This window comes from Bos indicus x Bos taurus, chromosome 4 (assembly GCF_003369695.1).
Source record: "Bos indicus x Bos taurus breed Angus x Brahman F1 hybrid chromosome 4, Bos_hybrid_MaternalHap_v2.0, whole genome shotgun sequence".
Lineage (NCBI taxonomy): Eukaryota > Metazoa > Chordata > Mammalia > Artiodactyla > Bovidae > Bos > Bos indicus x Bos taurus.
The window spans coordinates 87,108,441-87,133,697 of record NC_040079.1 but is presented as its reverse complement, the minus strand read 5'-3'; the positions used below and the strand labels follow the sequence as shown (position 1 = coordinate 87,133,697).

Here is a 25,257-nt window from a genome sequence, read left to right as displayed (position 1 = left end):
TGTGAATATACCACAGTATATCCATTCTGCCTAAATAGGACACTTGCATTGTTTTCACTCTTTGACTGTTACTAATTGAATATTCATGAATATGTATTTTGGTGAATATATGTCCCTACTTCTTTCAGATATATACCTAGGAGTGGAGTTCCTGGGTGATATGGTATGTAGATGTGTGGCTTCAGTGGATACAACAGTTTTCCAAAGGCATTGTGCCAGGCTGCATAGTAGTGAGCAGTGTAGTTAACTCTTGAACAGTGGAGTAGGGTTAGGGGTGCTGACTCTGAACATGGCCTAAAATCTGCATGTAACTTCACAGTGGGCTGCATCAGCAGTTCTGCACTCTGAGATTCTACCAACCGCTGACTGTGTTGTGTGTGTGTGTGATTCAGTGAAAAAAGCCTGCATTAAGTGGACCCATGCAATTCAAACTCATGTTGCTCAAGGGTCAACTGTATGAGAATTCCAGTTTCTCTAATCCTCACTAACACTTGAAATTTTTCTGTCTTCACTTAAGCGATTCTAGTGGTTTGATGGGGTGTCACATGGGGATTTATATAATTTGTATTTCCCTGATCTCTGTTGAAGTTAAGCACCTTTCCATAAGTCTGTTGGCCATCTGGAGAGTCTCTTTTGTGACATGCCAGTTCAAGTGGTTTATCATTTGCAATGTCTGATGTTTTGTTTGTGTAATTCTTTGTACATTCTATGTGGATCTTTGCTGAGTCTATGTGATGTAAGTATCTTTCCCCATTTGGTGGCTTGATTTTCCATTCTCTTTATGTTGTGATAAATAGAAACTCATAATTGTGAAGTAGTCCATCATAAAGTTCCATCTTGGTTCGTGCTTATTGTGGCCTGCCTAAGAAATTGGTCTAGTACTCCAAGGTAATGAAAATATTCTTCTGTTTTCTTCTAGAAGATTTAGTTTTGTCCTTTACATTTATATCAACAGTCCACCTGTACTTTATTTTTTGTTCATGCTGTGAAATATAGGAGTCAAGATTAAATATTTTCCTTAGGAAAATCAGTTTGACGTGTGCTAACTAGCTTCAGTCCTGTCTGACTCTTTGCTACCCTGTGGACAGAAGCGCTTCAGGCCCCTCCCTCCATGGGATTCTCCAGGCAAGAATACTAGAGTGGGTGGCCATGGCCTCCTCTGGGGGATCTTCCCTAATACCATTTATTAAAAAAGACCGTGCTTTCCTCACTACACTCAAGTGTCACATTTGTCATAAGTCAGGTGACTGAGAGACTGAACAATGACAAGGTGATGGCATCATTCGTGTGTGTGCTTCCAGACTCCCTCTTCTGTCCCATTAGTCTGTTTGTCCTTGAGCTAATATCATATTGGTTTAATAACTATATCTTTATAGTATGTTGTGGTGTTTGGAAATATAAGTTCTCCAGCTTTGTGTTCAAGACTGTCTTGGCTATTCTTGGGCTTTGCAAACTAGATATTAGGATCAGTTTGTCAATTTCCATTTAAAAAATCTGTTGGAATTTTTTTAAGATTGCATTTAATCTATACATCATCTGCCATCTTGACAAGACTTAAATGCAATCCATGAGTAAAAAATCTCCATCCTTTCATGTATTTGTAGCTATTCTGAAATTTTTCTCAAAGATGTTTCGTAGTTTTGAATATATAGATTTTATCTTTTTAGATTTGTTCTTCCATATTTAATATCTCTGTATTATAATTAAAAATTTTTTTCTTTTTTGTTGATATATAGACATTAAATTGACTTTTAAAAATATTGTTCTTGTAATTAGCAATTTTACCAGATGTGCTTATTAATTCTAATAGATTTTTTGCAGTTTTGTATGTGTGCAAAGCATTCTGAAAACATTGTTGTGTCTTCTACCTATTTTATTTCTTCCCTTTTTAAACTTTATGGCTTTTCTTTTGTGTCTTACTGCACGGCCTAGGACCACAGTGTTGTAGAAAGTATTAACAGTTTTACCACTAAGTATGATGTTTGCAGTAGGTTTTTCTTAGTTCTTTTTACTAATAGATTGCTGAGAATTTTTATTGTAAGTGGATGCTGAATGAGTTTGAGCAAATTCCAGGAGATAGTGAAGGATAGGGAAACTGGTGAGCTACAATTCATGGGGTCGCAAAGAGTCAGACACGACTTAGCAACTGAATAACAACAAATGCTGTCAAATACTTTTTCTATCAAGATGAACATATGATTTCTCTCCTTTTTTCTCTTTATGTAGTTAATCACATTGATTGACTTTTTGATGCTAACCCTGGAATAAATAAACTGGGTTGTGCTGTCTTATCTTTTTTACATATCTTTACATTAAGTGAGGTGATATTTTATTTGGGAAATTTGCACATTCATGAAAGTGGTTGGTCTGTGATTGTTCTTATAGGGTCCTTGTCTAGATTTGTCAGTAAGATTATCTGACTTTACAAGTTGGTAAATGTTCTTTTATTCTGTTTTGTAGAAGAATTTGTGTACAGTTAATATTATTTCTTTCTTAAACTTTTGGAAGAATTCACCAGGGAAGAAATATGAACCAGAAATTGTCTTTGTGGGAAGTCTTTTAGTAATAGACTCAATTTATTTAATAGATACTGAACAATTCAGATTTCCTGTTTATTCTTTTATCAGTTTCAGTGAGTTTTTCAAGGAATACACCCATTCCTGTATGTTACCAAATTTAAAGCTTCTCTCAATATCCTCTGAATATCTTTTTATCATTTAGAAGTCTGGTCATTTCCCATTTTTCTCTCCTGATTTTGGTAATTTCTGTTTTTCCCATTTTTTTTTTTCTTGCTGGGAGTATATAAATTTTATTAATATCTTCAGAGAACCAGCCTTTAGCTTTGTTAATTTCCTCTCTGTATATTTCTTAATTTGTTGCTTTCTCTTTATCATATTTAGTATTTCCTTCCTTCTGCTTTTTTTTTTTTTTTAAGTTCCTGTTCTTTTTCTAATGCTTGAGATGGAAGTTTAGATCATTGGTTTTCAGCCTTTCTTCTTTCCAATCTTTGCATTTTCAGACCACAGATTTCCATGTTTGACATTGCTTTGGAGTAGCAAACAAGGGGCTTCCCTGGTGGCCCAGACAGTAAAGAATCTGCTTGCGATGCAGGAGGCCCCGGGTTTGATCTCTGGGTTGGGAAGATCCCCTGGAGAAGGGAATGGCAATCCACTCCAGTAGTCTTGCCTGGAGAATTCCACAAACAGAGGACCCACGTGGGCTACAGTCCATGGGGTCGCAGAGTCAGACACAGATTTAAAATTTGTATCTTCATTATTAATTAATTTAAAATGTTTTCTACTTTCTGTTGGGATTACTTCTTTGACTCATTGTTTATTTTAAAAGGTACTGATTAACTTTCAGACAGTTGAGGACTTTCTGTTTTTAGTTATGGAGTTCTAACTTAATTCCACTGTGCAGAGAGTATTTGAAAAGATTTTAGTTTTTTTTAAATATAAATTTATTTAATTGGAGGTTAATTACTACAGTATTGTATTGGTTTTGCCATACATCAACATGAATCCGCCACGGGTGTACACGTGTTCCCCATCCTGAAGCCTCCTCCCACCTCCCTCCCCATACCATCCCTATGGGTCATCCCAGTGAACCAGCCCCAAGCATCCAGTATCATGCATCGAGCTTGGACTGGCAATTCGTTTCATATATGATATTATACATGTTTCAATGCCATTCTTCCAAATCATCCCACCCTCTCCCTCTCCCACAGAGTCCAAAAGACTGTCCTATACATCTGTGTCTCTTTTGCTGTCTCGCATACAGGGTTGTCGTTACCATCTTTCTAAATTCCATGTATATGCATTAGTATACTGTATTGGTGTTTTTCTTTCTGGCTTACTTCACTCTGTATAATAGGCTCCAGTTTCATCCACCTCACCAGAACTGATTCAAATGTATTCTTTTTAATGGCTGAGTAGTACTCCATTGTGTATATGTGCCACAGCTTTCTTATCCATTCATCTGCTGATGGACATCTAGGTTGCTTCCATGTCCTGGCTATTATAAACAGTGCTGCGATGAACATTGGGGTACACGTGTCTCTTTCCATTCTGGTTTCCTTGGTGTGTATGTCTAGCAGTGGGATTACTGGGTCATAAGGCAGTTCTATTTCCAGTTTTTTAAGGAATCTCCACACTGTTCTCCATAGTGGCTGTACTAGTTTGCATTCCCACCAACAGTGTAAGAGGGTTCCCTTCTCTCCACACCCTCTCCAGCATTTATTGCTTGTAGACTTTTGGATCGCAGTCATTCTGACTGGTGTGGAATGGTACCTCATTGTGGTTTTGATTGCATTTCTCTGATAATGAGTGATGTTGAGCATCTTTTCATGTGTTTGTTAGCCATCTGTATGTCTTCTTTGGAGAAATGTCTGTTTAGTTCTTTGGCCCATTTTTTGATTGGGTCGTTTATTTTTCTGGAATTGAGCTGCAGGAGTTGCTTGTATATTTTTGAGATTAGTTATTTGTCAGTTGCTTCATTTGCTATTATTTTCTCCCATTCTGAAGGCTGTCTTTTCACCTTGCTTATAGTTTCCTTTGTTGTGCAGAAGCTTTTAAGTTTAATTAGGTCCCATTTGTTTATTTTTGCTTTTATTTCTAATATTCTTGGAGGTGGGTCATAGAGGTTCCTGCTGTGATGTATGTCGGAGGGTGTTTTGCCTATGTTCTCCTCTAGGAGTTTTATAGTTTCTGGTCTTATGTTTAGATCTTTAATCCATTTTGAGTTTATTTTTGTGTATGGTATTAGAAAGTGTTCTAGTTTCATTCTTTTACAAGTGGTTGACCAGTTTCCCCAGCACCACTTGTTAAAGAGATTGTCTTTTCTCAATTGTATATTCTTGCCTCCTTTGTCAAAGATAAGGTGTCCATAGGTGCATGGATTTATCTCTGGGCTTTCTGTTTTGTTCCATTGATCTATATTTCTGTCTTTGTGCCAGTACCATACTGTCTTTTTGACTGTGGCTTTGTAGGATAGCTTGAAGTCAGGCTGGTTGATTCCTCCAGTTCCATCCTTCTTTCTCAAGATTGCTTTGGCTATTCAAAGTTTTTTGTATTTCCATACAAATTGTGAAATTATTTGTTCTAGCTCTATGAAAAATACCATTGGTAGCTTAATAGGGATTGCATTGAATCTATAGACTGCTTTGGGAAGTATACTCATTTTCACTATATTGATTCTTCTGATCCATGAACATGGTATATTTCTCCATCTATTAGTGTCCTTTTTGATTTCTTTCACCAGTGTTTTATAGTTTTCTATATATAGGTCTTTAGTTTCTTTAGGTAGATATATTCTTAAGTATTTTATTCTTCGAAAAGATTTTAAAGTTTTGAATTTTTATCTATGCTGGCTTTACAATGCAACATTCAATCAATTTTAGTAACTCTTTCATATGCATTTAAAAAGAATATAAACAGTCCTCTGTATTTACCAATTCCACATCCAGCAATATGGAGGGCCAACTCTAAGGAACTTGAGCATCTGTGGATTTTGGTTTCTTCAGGGTTCCTGGAAGCAATTCCCTGCAGGTATCAAGGGAGGACTGTGTTCTGTCATTGTTGATTTCATGTTTTATAGATGCCGTTGTGTTCCTAATTTCACTATCCTTACTAGTTTGTTGTATGCTTAGCCTGATGTTAAGAGACATGTGTTAGATCTGTCAGATCTGTCTGAGTGTAGATTTGTCTGTTCCTCTGTTTAGTTCTGTCATTTATTTACTAAAATATTTTGTTGTTTGATTACCAGGTGGGTACGGATTGAGAACTGTGGTCTCTTCCTAGTGATTTCATTCCTCTGTTATCATGAAACGTCCTTCTTTATCTCTAATAGTGTTCCTACCTTAAAGTCTAGTTTTTTTTGCTATTAGCATAATTAAAATAGCTTTCTTTTAGTTAATGTTTATATGATACACTTTTTATTCTTAACTTTAAGTATTTTTGGGTCCTTAAAAGTGTCTCTTTGTAGGCAGGATAAAATTGAATTTTACATTTTATCTAGTGTTTTATTTAGAGCATTTAGCCCATTTATATTTAATGTTATTACATTTGGGTTTATGACTACCATTTTATTATTTATGTTCACTTTTTCTCTTTTCTTGTCTTATGTATCATTATTTTTTGTTATGTAATTTATTCCTTATAGTTTTCTCCATATGAACTTGTTGATTATATATCCTTTACATTTTCTATACAGTTTACCCTTGAATAGTGTGAGGCTTAGGGGTGCTTACCTTCCACAAGTCAGAAATCCACGTTTAACAGTCATGTGTATGCAGTCAGCCCTCCAAACTGTGACTGCGTTTACAGATTCAACCAACTGTAAACATATACTGTTGTAGCATAAATGGGAAATAAATGGTACATGTATAAGTGGACTTAACACAGTTCAAACTTGTGTTGTTCAAGGGTCAACTCTTTATATTTTTGATTTCTATCCTTTTGACCCTTGATTTATTACATTAAATCCAAATTTAACTTTTACTGCTTCTCCAGTAATGTTAGAACCATTATCCCCCCTCATCCCAAAATACTTTTTAATAAATATGGTGCTCATTATGCTGTAATCTAATTATCTTTTTGTCTTCTATTGGAATGTGCATTTCTCAAGTCCAGAAATCATAGTTTATTGAGCATCTATTTTATTCCCAGCATCTAGTACATAGTAGGAATGTTTGTCAAATGAGGTAATTATGTCCAACTAGTGAATAATAGTAGCAGTGGATAGTTCTAAAACAAGACTGAAGGTAAACTAAAGAACCATTCTCACTTCTTAAAAAAAAAAGCCACCATTATGAATAATCTCTAATTAGGGGTTTTAAACATTGAATAGCTTTAGATTCACAGATACAGAGAGCAAACCAGTGGTTACCAGTGGGTGGATGACTGGGGGAGGGGTAGTGTAAGGGTAGGAGATTAAGAGGTACATGCTTAAAAACAATTTTTTTTTTTTTACTATATTTTATACTAGATATAAAGCTACAGGGATATATTGTACAGCATGAGGAATATAGCAAATAATTTCTAGTAATTATCAGTGGAATGTCAGGTAACTGTGGTGTTGGGGAAGACTCTTGAGAGGCCCTTGGACTGCAAGGAGATCCAACCAGTCCATTCTGAAGGAGATCAGCTCTGGGATTTCTTTGGAAGGAATGATGCTAAAGCTGAAACTCCAGTACTTTGGCCACCTCATGCGAAGAGTTGACTCATTGGAAAAGACTCTGATGCTGGGAGGGATTGGGGGCAGGAGGAGAATAGGACGACAGAGGATGAGATGGCTGGATGGCATCACTGACTCGATGGACGTGAGTTTGAGTGAACTCCGGGAGTTGGTGATGGACAGGGAGCCCTGGCGTGCTGTGATTCATGGGGTCGCAAAGAGTTGGACATGACTGAGTGACTGAACGAACTGAACTGAAAACCTTTAAAAACTGTGAAAAAAATAAGCATTGAAATTAAAAAATCTAATAACTTCAGTAGTAGAACTGTCTATCTAGATTACTAGATAACTTGTCATTGTTATTGTTCAGTTGCAAAATAGTGTCCCAGTCTTTTTGTGACCCTGTGGGCTGTAGTCTTCCAGGCACCTCTCTCCATAGAATTTCCCAGGCAAGGATACTGGAGTGAGTTACCATTGCCTTGTCCAGGGGATCTTCCCAATCCAGGGATCGAACCCTCATCTCCTGTGTTGGCAGACAGATTCTTTACCACTGAGCCACCTGGGAAGCCTTGATAGCTTACTTATGTTAAAATACATTACTTGAATATTTTCATTTGTTTTTGGACAAAGAAGAATTGAATTCCAAAGTGATATGTGATACAGGTGTCCAGTGAAAGTATTCTTTATTAAGCTGATTTTAATTGGAAATTATTTCATATAAGAAATCAAATGAATTAATTTAAGATGGGAAATTTTTTTTGTTTGAATACTTTCTAATTTTAAACAAGTTGTAAAAAATTGTTTTGTCCTACACATACTAATGAAACTAACAAAGACTAAACACAAAGAAAGAATATTAAAAGCAGCAAGGGAGAAGCAACAAGTAACATACAAAAGAAACTCCATACATTTAACAGCTGATCTTTCAGCAGAAACTCTGCAGGTCAGAAGGGAATGGCAGGATATATTTAAAGTACTGAAAGGGAAAAACCGACAACCAAGATTACTGTACCTGGTAAGGATCTCATTCAAAATTGATGGAGAAATAAAAAGCTTTTCAGACAAGCAAAAGTTAAGAGAATTCAGGACCACCAAACCAGCTTTATAACAAATGTTAAAGGGACTTATGTAGTCAAGAAATACAACAGAAGAAAAAAGATCTACAAAATCAACCCTAAACAACTAAGAAAATTGCAATAGGAACATATATATCAATAATTACTTTAAATATAAATAAATTAAGTGCTCCAACCAAAAGAAACAGATTGGCTGAATGGATAGAAAAGCAAGACCCATATATACGCTGTCTACAAGAAACCCACTTCAGACCTAAAGACACATATAGACTGAAAGTGAGAGGATGGAAAAATACATTCCATGCAAATGGGAAGCAAAAGAAAGTATTTTTTTACTTTCAAAAGAAAGTTTGTTTTTTTTTTTTTAACAATCCTCATATCAAACAAAATAAACCTTAAACTAAAGAACAATATAAGAGATAAGGAAGGACACTACATATTGACCAAGGGATCAATCCAAGAGGAAGACATAACAATTGTAAATATCTATGCACCCAACGTAGGAGCATCTCAATACGTAAGACAAACACTAACAAACATAAAAGGAAAAATTGACAATAACACAATAATAGTAGACTTTGACACCCCACTCACACCAATGGACAGATCATCAAAACAAAATTAATAAGGAAACACAAGTCTTAAATGATACATTAGATGAAATGGATTTCATTGATATCTTCAGGACATTCGATCCAAATGCAAAAGAATACCCCTTCTTCTGATGTGCACATGGAACATTCTCCAGAATCAACCACATCTTGGGTCACAAATCAAACCTTAGTAAATTTAAGAAAATTAAAATCATATCAAGTATCTTCAACCACAGTGCTACGCGACTAGATATCAATTACAAGAAAAAAATCTAAAAAACACAAACACATGGAGATTAAACAACACGTTTCTAAATAACCAACAGGTTTCTGAAGAAATCAAAAGGGAAGTCAGAAAATTTCTAGAAACAAATGACAATGAAAACATGACAACTCAAAACCTATGGAATGCAGCAAAAGCAGTCCTAAGAGAAAAATGTATAGCAATGCAATCCTACCTCAAGAAACAAGGAAAACGTCAAATAGACAACCTAACTTTTCACCTAAAGCAACTGGAAAAAGGAGAACCAAAAACCCTCAAAATCAGTAGAAGGAAACATCAAGATCTGAGCAGAAATAAATGAAAAAGAAATGAAAGAAACAATAGTAAAGATTAATAAAACTAAAAGCTGGTTCTTTGAGAAGATAAACAAAATTGACAAACCTTGAGCCAGACTCATCAAGAAAAAGAGAAGAAGCAAATCAACAAAAATAGAAATGATAAAGGAGAGGTTACAATAGACAATGCAGAAATGCAAAGGATTATAAGAGACTATTATGAACAACCATATGGCAATAAAATGGATAACCTGGAAGAAAGGGACAGATTCTTAGAAAAGTTCAATCTTCCAAGACGGAACAGGAAGAAATAGAAATTATGAACAACCCAATTATAAGCACTGAAATTGAAACTGTGATCAAAAATCTCCCCCAAAACAAAAGCCCAGAATATAAAAGCAGCTCATAGAACTCAATACCAGAAAAACAAACAACCCAATCAAAAAGTGGGAAAAAGACCTAAACAGACATTTCTCCAAAGAAGACATACAAATGGTTAACAAACACATGAAAAGATGCTCAACATCGCTCATTATTAGAGAAATGCAAATCAAAACCACAATGAGATATCACCTCATGCTGCTCAGAATGGCCATCGTCAAAAAGTCTACAAACCGTAAATACTGGAGAGGGTGTGGAGAAAAGGGAATACTGTTGCGCTGTTGGTGGGAATGTAAATTGATACAGCCACTGTGAAAGATGGTATGGAGATTCCTTAAAAAACTAGGATTAAAACCACCATATGACCCAGCAATCCCACTCCTAGGCCTATACTCTGAGGAAACTAAAATTGAAAAAGACACATGTATCTCATTCATTGCAGCACTGATTACAATAGCTAGAACATGGAAGCCACCTAAATGTCCATTGACAGATGAATGGATACAGAAGTTGTGGTACATATTTACAATGTACATATGGCTGTACATATACAGCCATAAAAAGGAGTGCATTTGAGTCAGTTCTGATGAGGTGGATGAACCTAGAACCTATTATAGAGAGTGAAGTGAGTCAGAAAGAGATAAATATTGTATTCTAATGCGTATACATGGAATCTAGAAAAATGGTACTGAATTAATTTACAGGGCTACATGGAGAAACAGACATAGAGAATAGACTTATGGACATGGGGAGAGGGGAGGAGAGGGTGAGAGGCATGGAAAGAGTAACATGGAAACTTATATTACCATATGTAAAATAGATAGCCAAGGGGGAATTGCTGTATGGCTCAGGAAGCTCAAAAAGGGGCTCTTTATCAACCTAGAGGAGTGGGATGGAGAGGGAGCTTCTAAAGGGAAGGGTGTATGTATACCTATGGCTGATTCATGTTGAGGTTTGACAGAAAACAACAAAATTCTATAAAACAATTATCCTTCAATAACAGAATAAATTTTTAAAATGTTTAAAAAATTGTCTTGTCCTTTTGTTGAAAGATAGTGCTTCAGGTTATTTTTCATGTGCTGCAATCTGCTGTTGTCAGTCTGCTTATGTAGCAATACAAGATGTTAATATGATATCTCAGTCTTAGGTGTTCACAGTTCTGTTTTACAAGCAATTTTCATAGTACACATGGGGAAAATATTTTAAAATATACCTCTCTCTCTCTGTCTCTCATTTTTTTACACTAAGCAAAATTTATAAGGAAAAAAAAAAGTGGTAAACTGTCAAAAGAGACTTTTGAGTTACAGGGTGTATATTCCAGAGAAGAGGGTTGGAACTTTTTTCTTCTGTGTTTCAGTAAAACTTTATAGAAACAGGCAACTGGTTGGTTTTTGCCTGTGGATGATAATCCGAGACTCCTGCTAAACGGGTATGTGGAAAGTTTTTTTCTACTTATAAAGGAGATTTAAATTTTAGGAAAGATGAAGGGGGAAAACGCATGACTGTTGGGAATTCTTAACTGTCATGAGACTTTAAAAGAAAATAAGGTGAATTGCTGATTCAGATAGATTTGGGAGGGGTTTCTGGTATAAAATAAAAGAAATAGGCTTTCCAATGAATAGATACCTGGATGCGGTGCTCATTATCATCCATAGTCACTATTTTACATTTGGGGTGGATTGTATCATGTCTCTTGGCAGCCATCTCCTTGTAGATTATTGATTATAGATACAGCAATGGCAGAGGATAGTTACCTCACCCCTTGGTAAAGGCTACTTGCAATAATAATATATTATAAGGAATCCTGTAAATTTGGTGTCGTAGTAGTGGAAAGAATTCTCTTACAATTCAGATACTTATGTGACTTTTTAAAATATCACTCATAAATGATTATAGCTATTCTGAACTCCTTTTGGTTTTGAAATGTAATGGTTCTATATGCTTTAATGTACTTTGTTTATCTTCAGGTATAATTCCATATAAAGGAATATAAAAATATAGATAAGAAAATCTGATTTTGTGAAATTAATATTTTTCTGATGCATGTTTGACAAATAGTTAAGATTATGTAAGCTTGTTTTGAAGAGATGGAAATATATTTCTTTTCTACTTGATTCTTCTCTGTGTATGTGAATATGTCTTTGTATATTACTAATACAGGGCCTTTAAATATTAAAGATGAATTTCTACTTTTAATAGTTTCTTTTCTAATAAAGAGTGAGATATTTCATGAAGTCATTTTGCGGGGACCTGCAATGAGATTCTTTTTTTTTTTTATTGAGTATAGTTGATTTATAATATCTTGTTAAAGTATACAGCACAGTGATCCAGATATATGGATTAGATATTCCTTTTCAGATTCTTTTCCCTTATAGATTATTGCAAAATATTGAGTATAGTTCCCTGTGCTCTACAGTAGGTCCCTGTTGGTGATCTGTTTTATATATAGTAGTATGTATCTATTAATCCCAAACTCTTAATTTATCACTTCCCCATCTTTCCCCTTTAGTAACTTGTTTGTTTTCTATGTCTCTGAGTCTCTTTCTGTTTTGCAAATAAGTTCATTTGTATCATTCTTTTAAAAATTGCACATATCAATGGTATGATACTTGTCTTTCTGTCTGGCTTACTTCACTGAGTATGATAATCTCTAGATCCATCCATATTACTGCAGATAGCATTATTTCATTCTTTTCTATGGCTGAGTAATATTCCATTGTATATATGTACCACATTTTCTTTATCCATTCATCTGTTGAGGGACATTTACTTGCTTCCGTATCTTGGCTATTTTAAATAGTGCTTCTATGGACATTAAGATGCATGTATCTTTTCAAATTATGTTTTCTGAGGATATATGCTCAGGAGTGGGATTGCTGGATCATATAGTAACTCTGTTTTTAGTTTTTTCTGGAAAAGCTGTTTTATTTTTGATTTTGTTGTCGCATTTTTTTGCCTTTAATTATTTGTTGTTACTGTTATGTTAGAAACCTGTTTACTGTGGAAGGAATTAATTTAAATGGGTGTAGTGAAGATTTTTTTAAAAATGCAGTTTTGGTAAACATCTTGATATGTTTCCAAAGGGAAAAAGGTAGTTCCTGCTTTCTTAAATTTGATGGTTTTAGTCACACTCATTTTTAAAATTTCTGAACTAACAAAATTTTATTTGAACATTGAAGGTAGGAAAGAGAATCTTTTAAGACAGACATTTCAAAAAACAGGATTTAATTAAAAGACCCTTTTATGTAAATTTTTTTACTTTTTAATTCTTATGTGAAAGCTGTTACTTAGACTTGATTTGGTATTTTTAGACATTCATCAAATTGTCATTTCATTATTTTAAAATCAGTACTCTTTGGGAAATAGATGACTAATATTAATGTCATCATTATCAGGAAATAGCTCAGCATCTGTGTGATATTTTTTAGATGTACTGAAATTCTTTTTACAGGTTTGGTTTTTATAACATGTCTTAGTTACTGGATTATGGAGGAAAAGATTCTCACTATTCTGGCATAATGGAGCTAGCTGCATAATTCTGGAGAAGTAAATGCTGAATGGGAAGACTTGGCTAGCTAGAAGTAAAAGCATGGACTCTAAAGAACTAATTTGCCTTCTGAAGTTTTGATTTGTGTTGACAGGAGGAGAGCAGGCTATAAATGATGAAGCAATGCTGGAAAACAGTAATTTCTTCATTTTAACCTTGTTATAATAGAAATTATTTGAAATGCTTTCTCAGCCTTAAAATATCTTCATGCTTGAAAATAACAGAAAATGTGTCTAATGATATGCTTTAGGATATTTACGCTTTGCTTTTGTTTTGGTTTTTAGTCACATGTTGACTTACAAGTAATCTGATGCTCCGAGGTTCACCATTTTAGATTTGTGTCATGCACATAATGTCTTCTGTAGGAGATAATCTACTAAAACAACATGATAGATTCATATTTTATTGACTATTGATTGATCTGTACAGGGCTCTTGATGCTACAAAAATATATATGTTACTCTCCATGACTTTTCCTTCCTATCACTTTTACAAAGAGCATTTGTTAGGTAGTTTTATGTTATTCCTGGAGGACAGTAGTGGCTGAAATCTTACAAGGCTGTTACAGGTGGAAATTGAGTTCTAGCTCTTTTTGGTGAAATAAGCACTCTGTTATCTTTAAATATCATTTTCAGTTCATTTTACCTGTGTGCTTACTATTTTAAATGCTATACTTTTTTGAAATTGAGGTAGGTTACTGCTACCTTGAATGTGATTACAGAGTTAGATATTCCATTCTGTTCTATTAAAGATTAGAGAGAAACATTCAGAAGTTTCCTTCTTTTCAGGTCAAAGATGGAGGTGGAGACTATATGGCTTTTGTTTATTCATTTTAGGAACACTTAGCATTTCTTTCTCTTATGAAATAAGAACATTAAACTTTTTTGTTATTGTTAAAAGTTTGCTGAAGATTGACAGCACTTTTCTAGTGTATTGTCAGTGAAAAGGGCAGAGGAAACAAAAGTGGATTTCAAGTCCCTGCTTTAATTTGATTTTGGTTTACTTTGTTTTTATTTCTTTTGGTATTCATGCATTACACGTAGTATTTATCTAACTTGTCTATTAGATACAAGAGACAAACTTCCATTAATTACTTCATAGTTATTTTTTGTCTGTGCCTTTTACATAGTTGCTCCTCCATGGAGCTCCAGTTGCTGTAAATAGTACTATGCTGCTGCTACTGCTGCTAAGTCATTTCAGTCGTGTCCCACTCTGTGTGACCCCATAGACAGCAGCCCACCAGGCCCCGCCGTCCCTGGGCCTCCCGGAGTTTACCCAAACTCATGTCCATCAAGTCGGTGATGCCACCCAGCCATCTCATCCTCTGTCGTCCCCTTCTCCTCCTGCCCCCAATCCCTCCCAGCATCAGGGTCTTTTCCAGTGAGTCAGCTCTTCGCATCAGGTGGCCAAAGTATTGGAGTTTCAGCTTCAACATCAGTCCTTCCAATGAACACCCAGGACTGATCTCCTTTAGGACAGACTGGTTGGACCTCCTTGCAGTCCAAGGGACTCTCAAGAGTCTTCTCCAACACCACAGTTCAAAAGCATCAATTCTTCGGCGCTCAACTTTCTTCATACGAATATTTTAAGTTATACAATGAGAAGAAAATAAACACTTTTCAAACTGTACTAGATAAGTTTTTTTTTTTTTTTTACAAAGAAGACCCCTTAATTCTCAATATTGCTCATGTTTTAAATTACAGTGTACTAAATAATGTTTGACTGTTTCTTCCATTTCCCTGTGCATTATAGCCAGCAGAGAGTTTTTAATGTTTTGATAAAAATTTGTGAAGGGAAGAGAATAATTGTAATTCTATTGATTATTGTGATCACACTGCATGATTTCAGTTTGCACAGTCTATTTTCATATGCAAAGGGAGGACTGCCTTTATTTAACTCATATAAACAAATATCTTTATATTTTCCTTTATACTTATGTGTTGTATTTTTTGTCCTGGTTGAATGAGCATTGCCACTAAGCCTAAAAACTAAGGAACAGTTTGTACTCCTTTATCTCCCGCGCGCACGCGTGTGTGGGTGAGTGTGTGCGCGCTCATGGCTACAGTCCATGGGGGCACAAAAAGTCGGACACGACTGAGTGATTCACTCACTTTCACTTTAAGATAGAGATAGACAACACAAGTAATAGCAGTAAGACAAGTTGTAATCATCTCTTAAAGGAGATACAAACAAGATGCTACTTTGAGCTAGGAATATGTAGAGGATAATTCTTCATTGAGAAGATGGTGTTTAAGCTGAGTCTTGGGAAATGCATTGGTATTTGGCAGTCAGAAATAGAGACAAAGGGCATTCTGAAGAGAAGGAAAAATACAGTGTACTTTACAGAGTTATAAGTTTTCCTGTTGTAGTTCATAAAAACTTGGGGTCTACACTTCATGAATACTCAAATCCTATCTTAATTGATTTTTTTCTCCAAAACTCTTAAAAACGTTTTGGTTTGATGCTTAAACTCATAAGTTGTATTATGGCTCTGGACTTAATAATTTAGGTCATTTTGTTTATTCTGATTTTAATGACTCTGAGGACAGTGGACTATTTCTAAGTAAATATATAAGCCAAAAAGGCTGATATTTCTGTAAATTTTCTGTGTACAGAGTGAATTTGAGTAAATGGAGTTTTTCAGAGCATATAATCTTTTAAAACATTTCTGTAATATTTCTCTAGATTGCTTTCCTCCCATTTTTCTTACTCAGTGAATGGATTATGTTTACTTAAAAGCAATAATAATTTCCCCCCCCCCATAGGTTTTCTGTGAAGACCCTGATTGATCGGTCCTGCTTTGAGACAATTGATGATTCTTCTCCTGAATTTAACAACTTTGCAGCCATTTTGGAACAGATTCTAAGTCACCGACTGAAAGGTAATAGTGCTAATGTATTACTTATTCTTCCAACAGTTCTGTTATTAACAAGCTTGAGATTTTAGAAATTATACGGTTTAGTGTGATTTAGACTGCAGCATCTTGAGAAACAAAAAACTGATTTTAGAACACCTAATCTTTTGGCTATGTCCCTGGTAAAGAATCTATTCTTGAATTTATACCCATTTCCAGGATGCATTAAAAATGTTGAATATTAATTGCCACATACAAGAAGCAGATTCACTTTCTATATGTAATTAAAATAAAAGCTTAAATTAAAAGGTAACTCATCTTCAAAGATTACTAGTTGGTATTTTCATCAGTTTACAGAGGAGCACCAGGTGTTGTTAGCTTAATCTTTTCTTTATTAAATTTCAAAATCTCTGGAAATTTTTTAGCAGTAAGTAGATTAAAAAAGAGCTATGTAAAAGAGATGCTGGACTTAAACATCGGTAAATGTATTTATGTCAGAAACATAAATCTCTTAAAATTTAAAAGAAAAAATGAAAACTGTGTTCCTTCAGACATATGATACTTTTAAATTAAAAATATACATCTGTATAATATAGCTGATAACATCAAGAAATAGTATGTAGTATATAAATTTTAGTAGTAATAAATGATAACTCTATCACATTAATTCAGTTGCCTACTTTCCCTAAAGGAAATTTGATCATTAGATGGTTTCACTTAAGTTTTTATTATCTTTATGATCTTAATGGTATAGTAATTTCAAATAAGTAATGTTTTGGTGATATAATTTATGAGCATCTCAAATTTAATCTGAAAGTTAATTCTGTTTTTTGCTTTTTAGTGCTGAAAGCATCAATTTTTACTATAATTGTTTAAATCAGTTGAGCAGTCCTGTAGGCTTATGATAAATGGTTGAATTTAATTAAATGTTAAATGGGGTAACAAAATCTGAATTCATTCAGCCCTTTGCATCTTAAAATGGGATCCGTAAAAATCACTGGTGCTTTTCTGTTAAAGTTCGTTGTTCTGTATATTTAAAGGTTTATTTATTTTTCTTAGTTTTGCTATTTGATATTTTCTAAATTTTCCATGTTACCCTTTATGAGAAAATAAGTTTTTATGAAAGCAAAGTGTCTGAAAATATTTTGAAATATTTTCATAGTTACTATATTGTGTTATCATTTTTAAAACTTTATATGTAAATTTACAAATAGTATTTAAAACATGTGAAATGCAGTGATGTTTGAGGTATCTTAATGTTCCACAAAGGTTTTATCATAAGACCTCAATTCCCTTGATTTGGTATACCATTTAGCATTTAATTTGTTTACAAAATACATAAACTACAAAGAAAACAAACCATCTTGATCTAGCCATGCTGAGTGATGGGGTAGACTCACTGCTATATAAGTGGCACATCTCTCTGCCATTTTCTGAATCATTTCTCAGCAAAATACACCTTGTAGACCTTTAGACTGACTTCTTCACCATAAATGTTGTTTCTATAGAAGCCAGTGGACTGCTGTGTTGAGAATACAATCTCTAGTTATTTTATGGATAAGAATTCCACTAGAATGACAGTAAGAATGATGATGCTGAAATCTGTGAATTTTTTAAGCTTGGTAAGATTAATAATTTAAAACATGCTTTTAAAAAAGTTCCTGTAGATCAACTATGGTGGTCTCTGTTGTTAGTATGGATATGAATCATGAAATGATCTGTAACTTTCATGATGAGGTAGTTTATTAAAGATTCACGTGTCTAGAAAGTTTCATATAGTATTGCCCATTTTTTGCTATTCTAATATGTAGCAAACTGCCTTTAGTTTTGCAAAAGTTATATAATTATTTTGATAATATAGTGTGTTCACTTATAATTTAGTTAATGTAACAACTAATTTTTTCTATTCTTTCCTTGATAGAAGAAGTTTAAAATGTATAATTTCCTGGGTTTACAAGGCTTACTTTTCTGTAGCTACTTTTAATTTTTTTAATAAAAAGGCATTTAGTTTATCAGTTTTTTTTCAGAGGAAAAACAAAAACTCACCCCAGGCCCACTATAGGCTGTACTGACACAGGTAGCAAAGGGAGCATCATTCATTCTAACAGCCCATTATAAACAAAAGAACAAGACTTTTAAAATCACATATATTAATGTCGTCTGCAGTAATGCTGTAATGAGATGATGATCTTACTTTTCTGGAATATAGCTGTGAGCTAAGAATTGATCACAGAATGGAAAGTTCAAAGGAGCCTTAGTTCATGTCTTCACTTCAGTCATTTTTTAACTTTTGCTCTAAAGCATAATCCTTTTCTCCAGCTCACTTCTACCTCCCTTAATAAAAGTCACTGCAGATGCTGGATATGTAAGTGGAAGGTCTTGTTGAAGCTGGGTGGGAATATCAGGCATTTTTCCAGCTCAGCAGCAGTCACACCCCACCTCCACAGTACCACTTCAGGCAGCACCATTAATCATAGCTTAAAAATCACTAGTCTGTCTCCTACTGAAGCAATCCACCAAGCGATATTTCCAGCTGGTGGACATACGGTCTTCATTTGAATACTTCTGATATCGGGGAACAAAGGATAGTACAGCAGCCTTATTCATTATTTTTTGGGCAGTTCAGATTGTTAGAAAATTCTGATGTATAATATAAGAAGTCAGCTTAGGTGACCGTGCTCTGCTGCCTCTTTTTAAAATTGCGAGCCTAATACATATTAAAAGTCGCTATTACGTAATCCTTTTTCCTTAGTTCCCCTTTTCTTTCTTCAGGTGAAGTATCTCTAGTTCTTTCAGTCTTCTGGAACCACTATAGTCTCATTCTTCGGGTTTATCAGTGGTTTACTGGACCTTAAAATCTGGTACTCAGAGCTGAGTAAAGTGCTTCAGATAGGCTAACTTCTGTGTTGGCTGGAGTTTGAGATTACAGTGACTTTCTGATTCCCACATCACACTTTTGTTTGTGTTTAAGTAAAGGCCAAGTAAAATCCCAAAGCTTCTAAAAGCTAAACTGTTGCTTGTCTTATGTTTTAGATTCTCTAAATCAGTTGCTAGAAATCAAGTTTGATAGGGACAAATGAAGTATTATTTTCCTAATCATTCTCATTTATTTTTTAAAAATATTTATTTATTTGGCTGTACCAGGTCTTAGCTGCCATATGAAAGTATGAAAGTGTTAGTTGCTTAGTCATGTCCGACTCTTTGTGACCCGCCAGGCTCCTCTGTCCGCGGGATTCTCCAGGCAAGAATATTGGAGTGGGTTGCCATGCCGTCCTCTAGGGGATCTTCCCCACCCAGGGATCGAACCCAGGTCTCTGGCATTGCAGGCGGATTCTTTACTGTCTGAGCCATCAGGGGAGCCATTTGCCTTTTGCGAGATCTTTCAGTTGTGGCATGTGGGATTTTAGTTGTGGCATGCAAACTCTGAGTTGCAGCATGTGATATCTAGTTCCTTGACCAGGGGTGGACCCTGGCTTCCCTGCATTGGGAGTCTTAGCCCGTGGGCCCACCAGGAAAGTGCCCTTCATCATTCACTCTAGAGATAGATGAAGTGGCTATAAAAATAAAATTTTGGAGGATTTCTACTTTCAGGAAGATAAAGTGGACATACTTTCCCCTACTTCTCCCATTAAACTCTAGACCTATAAAACACAAGACTCGGAAAGGTAGGGAGAAGAAGGCTAGGGCCTTTGGTTCCTTAAGGATGGCATAGTGGCAGGTCTCTTGGATTCTCTGCTTGCTTTATATCCAACACTGAGTACTGGATAAGCCAGTAGCCTGCGGGCATCAACAGGAGGATGCCCATACACACACAGTCTGACAAAGATCTGCTGTCTCTAGCTAAAAGACCAGGAATAGAAGGAATAGAACACCCTGGCAAGATAGGAGACTTTTTAGACACAGTCTACTCCATTTTAGCCAAATACTACAGAAAAACTGGCATTACCCCAACCCAGACCTGAAGAGGCTGAGTGGAGAACTTAGAATTCCATCCTCATGAGAACAGAGTATCTCAGCAGCACCACAGTGTGGTATCAGAGAAGACCAAGCAGAGAGCTGGCACTTCTTCCCTCCTCACTGGTTGTGAGCCTTGTCTTCTCACCTGTTCCCATACTGTGTTCATAGAGAGCCTGGATTTTGATCCCTTGTGTTGTGAAGTCACTTAGTCGTGTCCGACTCTTTGTGACCCCATGGACTGTAGCCCACCAGGCTCCTCCATCCATGGAATTTTCTAGGCAAGAGTGTTGGAGTGGGTTGCCATGGATTTTGATCCCTACCCAGCAGCAATGAGGTGTATTAGAGAGTTATGTCTTTGGACCATCACCCAGCAGTGATGAGGCTGCTCCCAGTGCATTGTCAGCCAGCCTATACTCCCACCTCCACCCCAGCGTAATGAGGACTCCTCCCTGAAATGTCAGTGAAGGCCCCCAGGAAGCTTGAACCTCTCCCTCTACATGTCAGTAATGAAGTGTGGTGCCTTCCACCCCGTGACCTTCCCCTGCTGGAGCAGTGTCACAGAAAGCCAGTTAAAACAGAAGGTTTAAATAAGATCCATAGTCTCATAACACAGTATGAACATATCCAGGTTTCATTCAAAGATGGCTTTTCATACCAAGAACCAGGAAGATGTGTAACAAAAGGCAATAGATGTCAACACTGAGATGATAAAAGGTGTTAGAATTACTGATACAGATCACAAATCAGTCATGACAAAAATGCTTCACTGAAGCAATTACAAACATTCTTGAAACAAGTGAAAAAATAGAAAAACACTGCAAAGAAATAGAAGATAAAAAGAAGAAACAAGTTGAAATTTTGATACAGAAAAGTACAAAACCAAAATGGAAAGTTCTATGGTTAGGCTCAGTAGGAAAGTGAAGGGGGAAGAGGAAAGACTCAGTGAACTGGAAGACAAAGCAATCGAAACTTCCTAGTTAAATGACAGAGACTCAAAATAATCTAAAATTAGAAAGAAGATACTTAAACAAAAAGCCTCATGGATCTGTGGGATCATAACAAAAGGTCTAAAATTCTTGCCATCAGAGTCCTTGAAGGAGAGAAAGAGGACAAGACTGAAAATGTACTCAAAGAAATAATGACTGAAAATTTCTGAAATTTGGCAAAAGATGTAAACATAGACTCAAGAAAGTTTCCTTTTATTTTGTACTTTTCTGTTTGTTTCCTCTGCTTTTGATTTCTCTTTTTCCTATTTCCTGTGAATTGTTTCAAAACTTTTTAGAATTCCATCTTTATTAATCGATAGTGTTTTTGAGTGTATCTCTTTGTGTGTGTGTGTGTATATATAGTAGTGATTGCTCTAGGTATTATATATACGTAACTTGTCACGGTCTGTTGGTATCATCATTTTCCAATCTGAAACTTAAAAACTTTACCTTTCTTCATGAGCATTACTCTCCTCTATTTATAAATTATTTTAGCTGTTTCTTGTACATATATTTAGAACCACATTAGACAGTGTTACAATGTTTCTTTCCACCATCAAATTTAATTGAGAAAATTTGAGAGGAGAAAGCAAGTCTGTTTTTCAGGTTACAGAGGGACTTAACTGCTGTGTCATTTCTTGAGTTCCAAGGTCCCTAGTCGGTCCTTTTTTAAAATTCTCCACCTTCAGAATCTTCTTTGCTTTGTTTTATACATAATGTCAGGGTTTAGGGTTGTATTTAGCAGGGGAGAGCATCTACTTTATGTTTCTGGAACCAGTAGTCTTTAATTTTTTAATGTGAATAATTGCATCAGTAGTTTTTCTAATGTTTATTCATCCATATATCCTTGGGAACAATCTAATTTGGACCTCATGTATTATTTTAATATACTTTGTAAGATTTAGGATTTTTCTTTTTTTCCTTTTTGGCTCTGCTGATTCTCAGTTGCTGTGTGGGCTTTTCTCTAGTTGTGGCAAGCAGGGGCTATTGTTTAGTTGCGGTGTGTGGGCTTCTCATTGCAGTGGCTTCTCGTGGGCTCCAGGGTGCAGGCTTCAGTAGTTGTGGCACGTGTGGCTCCTGGCCTCGGGAGCACACGCTCAGTAGTTGTGGTACACAGGCTTAGTTGCTCTGCGGCATGTGGAATCTTCGCACACCAGGGATCGAACCTGTGTCTCCTGCACTGGCAGGCAGATTCTTTACCACTGAGCCACCAGGGCAGCCCTAGTGGTAAGCTTTGATTCTGAGTTTATGAGCAAAATTTATCATTTTTCTGTTTGATACTTGGTACTTTTTTTGTTATCAAGATTATATATACCTCATTAAATACATGAAGGTGTTTTATCTTTTATTATCCTTGTAAGAATTTTGCATAATCTTGAAATAATCTATTAGGGAGAATTTGCCAGTAGAAACTCTGGGTCGAGTGGGGCAGGGACAAGACAGTGTGGATACACAAATGCAGTTTAATGGCTAATTTACTTGCTTAATGCTTATCACTCTAGTTAGGTTGTTGATTTCTATATTCTTTTCTACAGTTGTCAGTTTCCTCTATATCCTCTTAATTATTTAACGTCTAGTTAGTTGCCATTTTTCCTTTCATTGTGACGCACTTAAAATAGATGAATTCAACTGAATGGTTTAAAAAAAGTCAAAGCTCACCGAAGAGATCTAAAGATAAGTCACATGTTCATCCTTATGGCATTGTTAAAAGCTAAGATTCTTTTTTTCAAAAAAACCTTCTCCCTGTCTTCATCGTTTACCAGCCATCTACCTCCTCTGAAGGATATGGTATACAGTTGTTCCTAGATATCCTTGGAGGATTGGTTCTGAGGACCTCCTGGATACCAAAATCAGCAGATGCCCAAGTCCCTCATATAAAATGGCATAGTATTTACATATAACCTACACACACCCTCCCGTGTAGTTTGAATCTTCCGTAGATTACTTATGATGCCTAATACAGTGTAAATGCTATGCAGATAGTTGTCAGTTCTGTTCAATCGCTCAGTCGTGTCCGACTCTGCGACCCCATGAATTGCAGCACGCCAGGCCTCCCTGTCCAATTCCCATAGTTCACTCAAACTCATGTCCATCGAGTCTGTGATGCCATCTTGCCATCTCATCCTCTGTCGTCCCCTTCTCCTCCTGCCCCCAATCACTCCCAGCATCAGAGTCTTTTCCAATGAGTCAGCTCTTCGCATGAGGTGGCCAAAGTATTGGAGTTTCAGCTTTAGCATCATTCCTTCCAAAGAAATCCCAGGGCTGATCTCCTTCAGAACGGACTGGTTGGATCTCCTTGCAGTCCAAGGGACTCTCAAGAGTCTTCTCCAGCACCACAGTTCAAAGCATAAATCCTTCGGCGCTCAGCCTTCTTCACAGTCCAACTCTCACATCCATACATGACCACAGGAAAATCCATAGCCTTGACTAGACAGACGGACCTTTGTCGGCAAAGCAATGTCTCTGCTTTTGAATATGCTATCTAGGTTGGTCATAACTTCCCTTCCAAGGAGTAAGCGTCTTTTAATTTCATGGCTGCAGTCACCATCTGCAGTGATTTTGGAGCCCAGAAAAATAAAGTCTGACACTGTTTCCACTGTTTCCCCATGTATTTCCCATGAAGTGAAGGGACCGGATGCCATGATCTTCGTTTTCTGAATGTTGAGCTTTAAGCCAACTTTTTCACTCTCCACTTTCACTTTCATCAAGATAGTTGTCAGCACCTGGTAAATTCAAATTTTGCTTTTTGGAAATTTCTGGAATTAAATTTTTTTTTTTTCCCATCCACGGTTTGTTGAATCCATGGATACAGAGCACCACCTGCATTTAATTCAGATTGCTTTTAAAGAATAAACAAAAGCTCTGTTAGTGACTACCTGGTATTATTTCTACACAGATGTCCCCTTTTATACCACTAATATTGATTATTAGTTTTTTTCTCTTTTTTTTCATGAGCACTATTGCCAGAGATTTGTTAATTTTATGTCTTTCAAATAGACTAATAAAACAAATAACTTTGTTTTTGCCTATGTTGATTTTTAACCTTCTCTCCAAATGCTGCTTGGGCTACATTTAGAAGTTTGGATATGTTTTCTTTTCACTAATATTCATTTTCAGGTAATTTTTACTTTTTATTATTTCTTCTTTAGCATCTGTGTTATTTGGAAGTTTATTTTTAATGTTTCTGAAAATAGCTTTTACATTTTCACTTTTATTTCTATGTTACTTGACTTCTGATTAGAGAATTTGGTCTGGATGGCAGATATTTTTGAAATTTATAAGATTTGCTTAATGGCTTAGTGTATGATTAGTTTCCATAAATGTTGTATTATTAGATTCAATAAATGTTCTGTATTGAGAAGAATTTGTATTTTCCAGTTCTTGATTATGTTTTTCAAATACTAGTCACATTTTTGTCAGTTTGATCTATTAATAACAAGTTTTAAAGTATTATCCTGATGAATTTATTAAGTTATTCTTATAGATATGTCTATTTTTGCTTTCTGTATTTTGAGTCTATGTTGATGCATTCAGTTTTAGGGTTTTTATAGAGTCTCTTATTTTCTGTGTTTGCCATGTTTAAAAGTGTATTTATTATATTTTATCTAGTATTTCTACTTTTGTGTTCGGAGGAGAGAAGATTTTCCTTAATTCCTGCTTTCCATTCCAAGGACAAAGTTTTGCTGTCTCTAGAGAGAGTTCCAAACTTTTCTCTTCTCTTCTTCTTTGAAAGTTATCGTTACCCTTTGTTGTTGATTTGAGTGAGCAGTTAAACTTAATGGTCAAAGTGTGTGATGTGATGTAAACAAGTCTGGCACCAGTAGGAAGTATTCATTAGTTCCTCTTAGATAGTTTCTATTGTCATGTAATTAAAAAATACTCAGATCTCTAGAAGAGTCAAAAATGGCAAGACTTCCTCTGTTGGCAGGGATCAAGAAAAAACTTCTGAAAGAGATTTCATTTGAGACGTCTAGGTCAAGATGCAGGCATTTGAATATAAGGAATAAATCATAGGTAGCATGGAGAGAGGAAATGAGTTATGTCCAGGAAATACTGAGGAGTTTCTTTGGCTTTGCCCAGATAAATTCTGTATGTAGAAGGGCAAAATAAGGGTAGAAAGATAAGTTGGGAT

The 25,257-nt window shown here is 35.6% G+C and overlaps 1 protein-coding gene across 5 annotated transcripts in view; it reads left to right on the top strand.

Moving 5' to 3' along the window:
- The window catches only part of RUNDC3B (RUN domain containing 3B), a 167,757-nt gene that overhangs the window by 8,746 nt on the left and 133,754 nt on the right, over positions 1-25,257 (top strand). For all 5 annotated transcript variants that reach the window (XM_027539888.1, XM_027539886.1, XM_027539889.1 and 2 more), the window contains exon 2: positions 16,094-16,209. In XM_027539888.1, the coding sequence (XP_027395689.1) occupies positions 16,094-16,209 (116 nt within the window). The remainder of the gene's footprint in view (positions 1-16,093; positions 16,210-25,257) is intronic.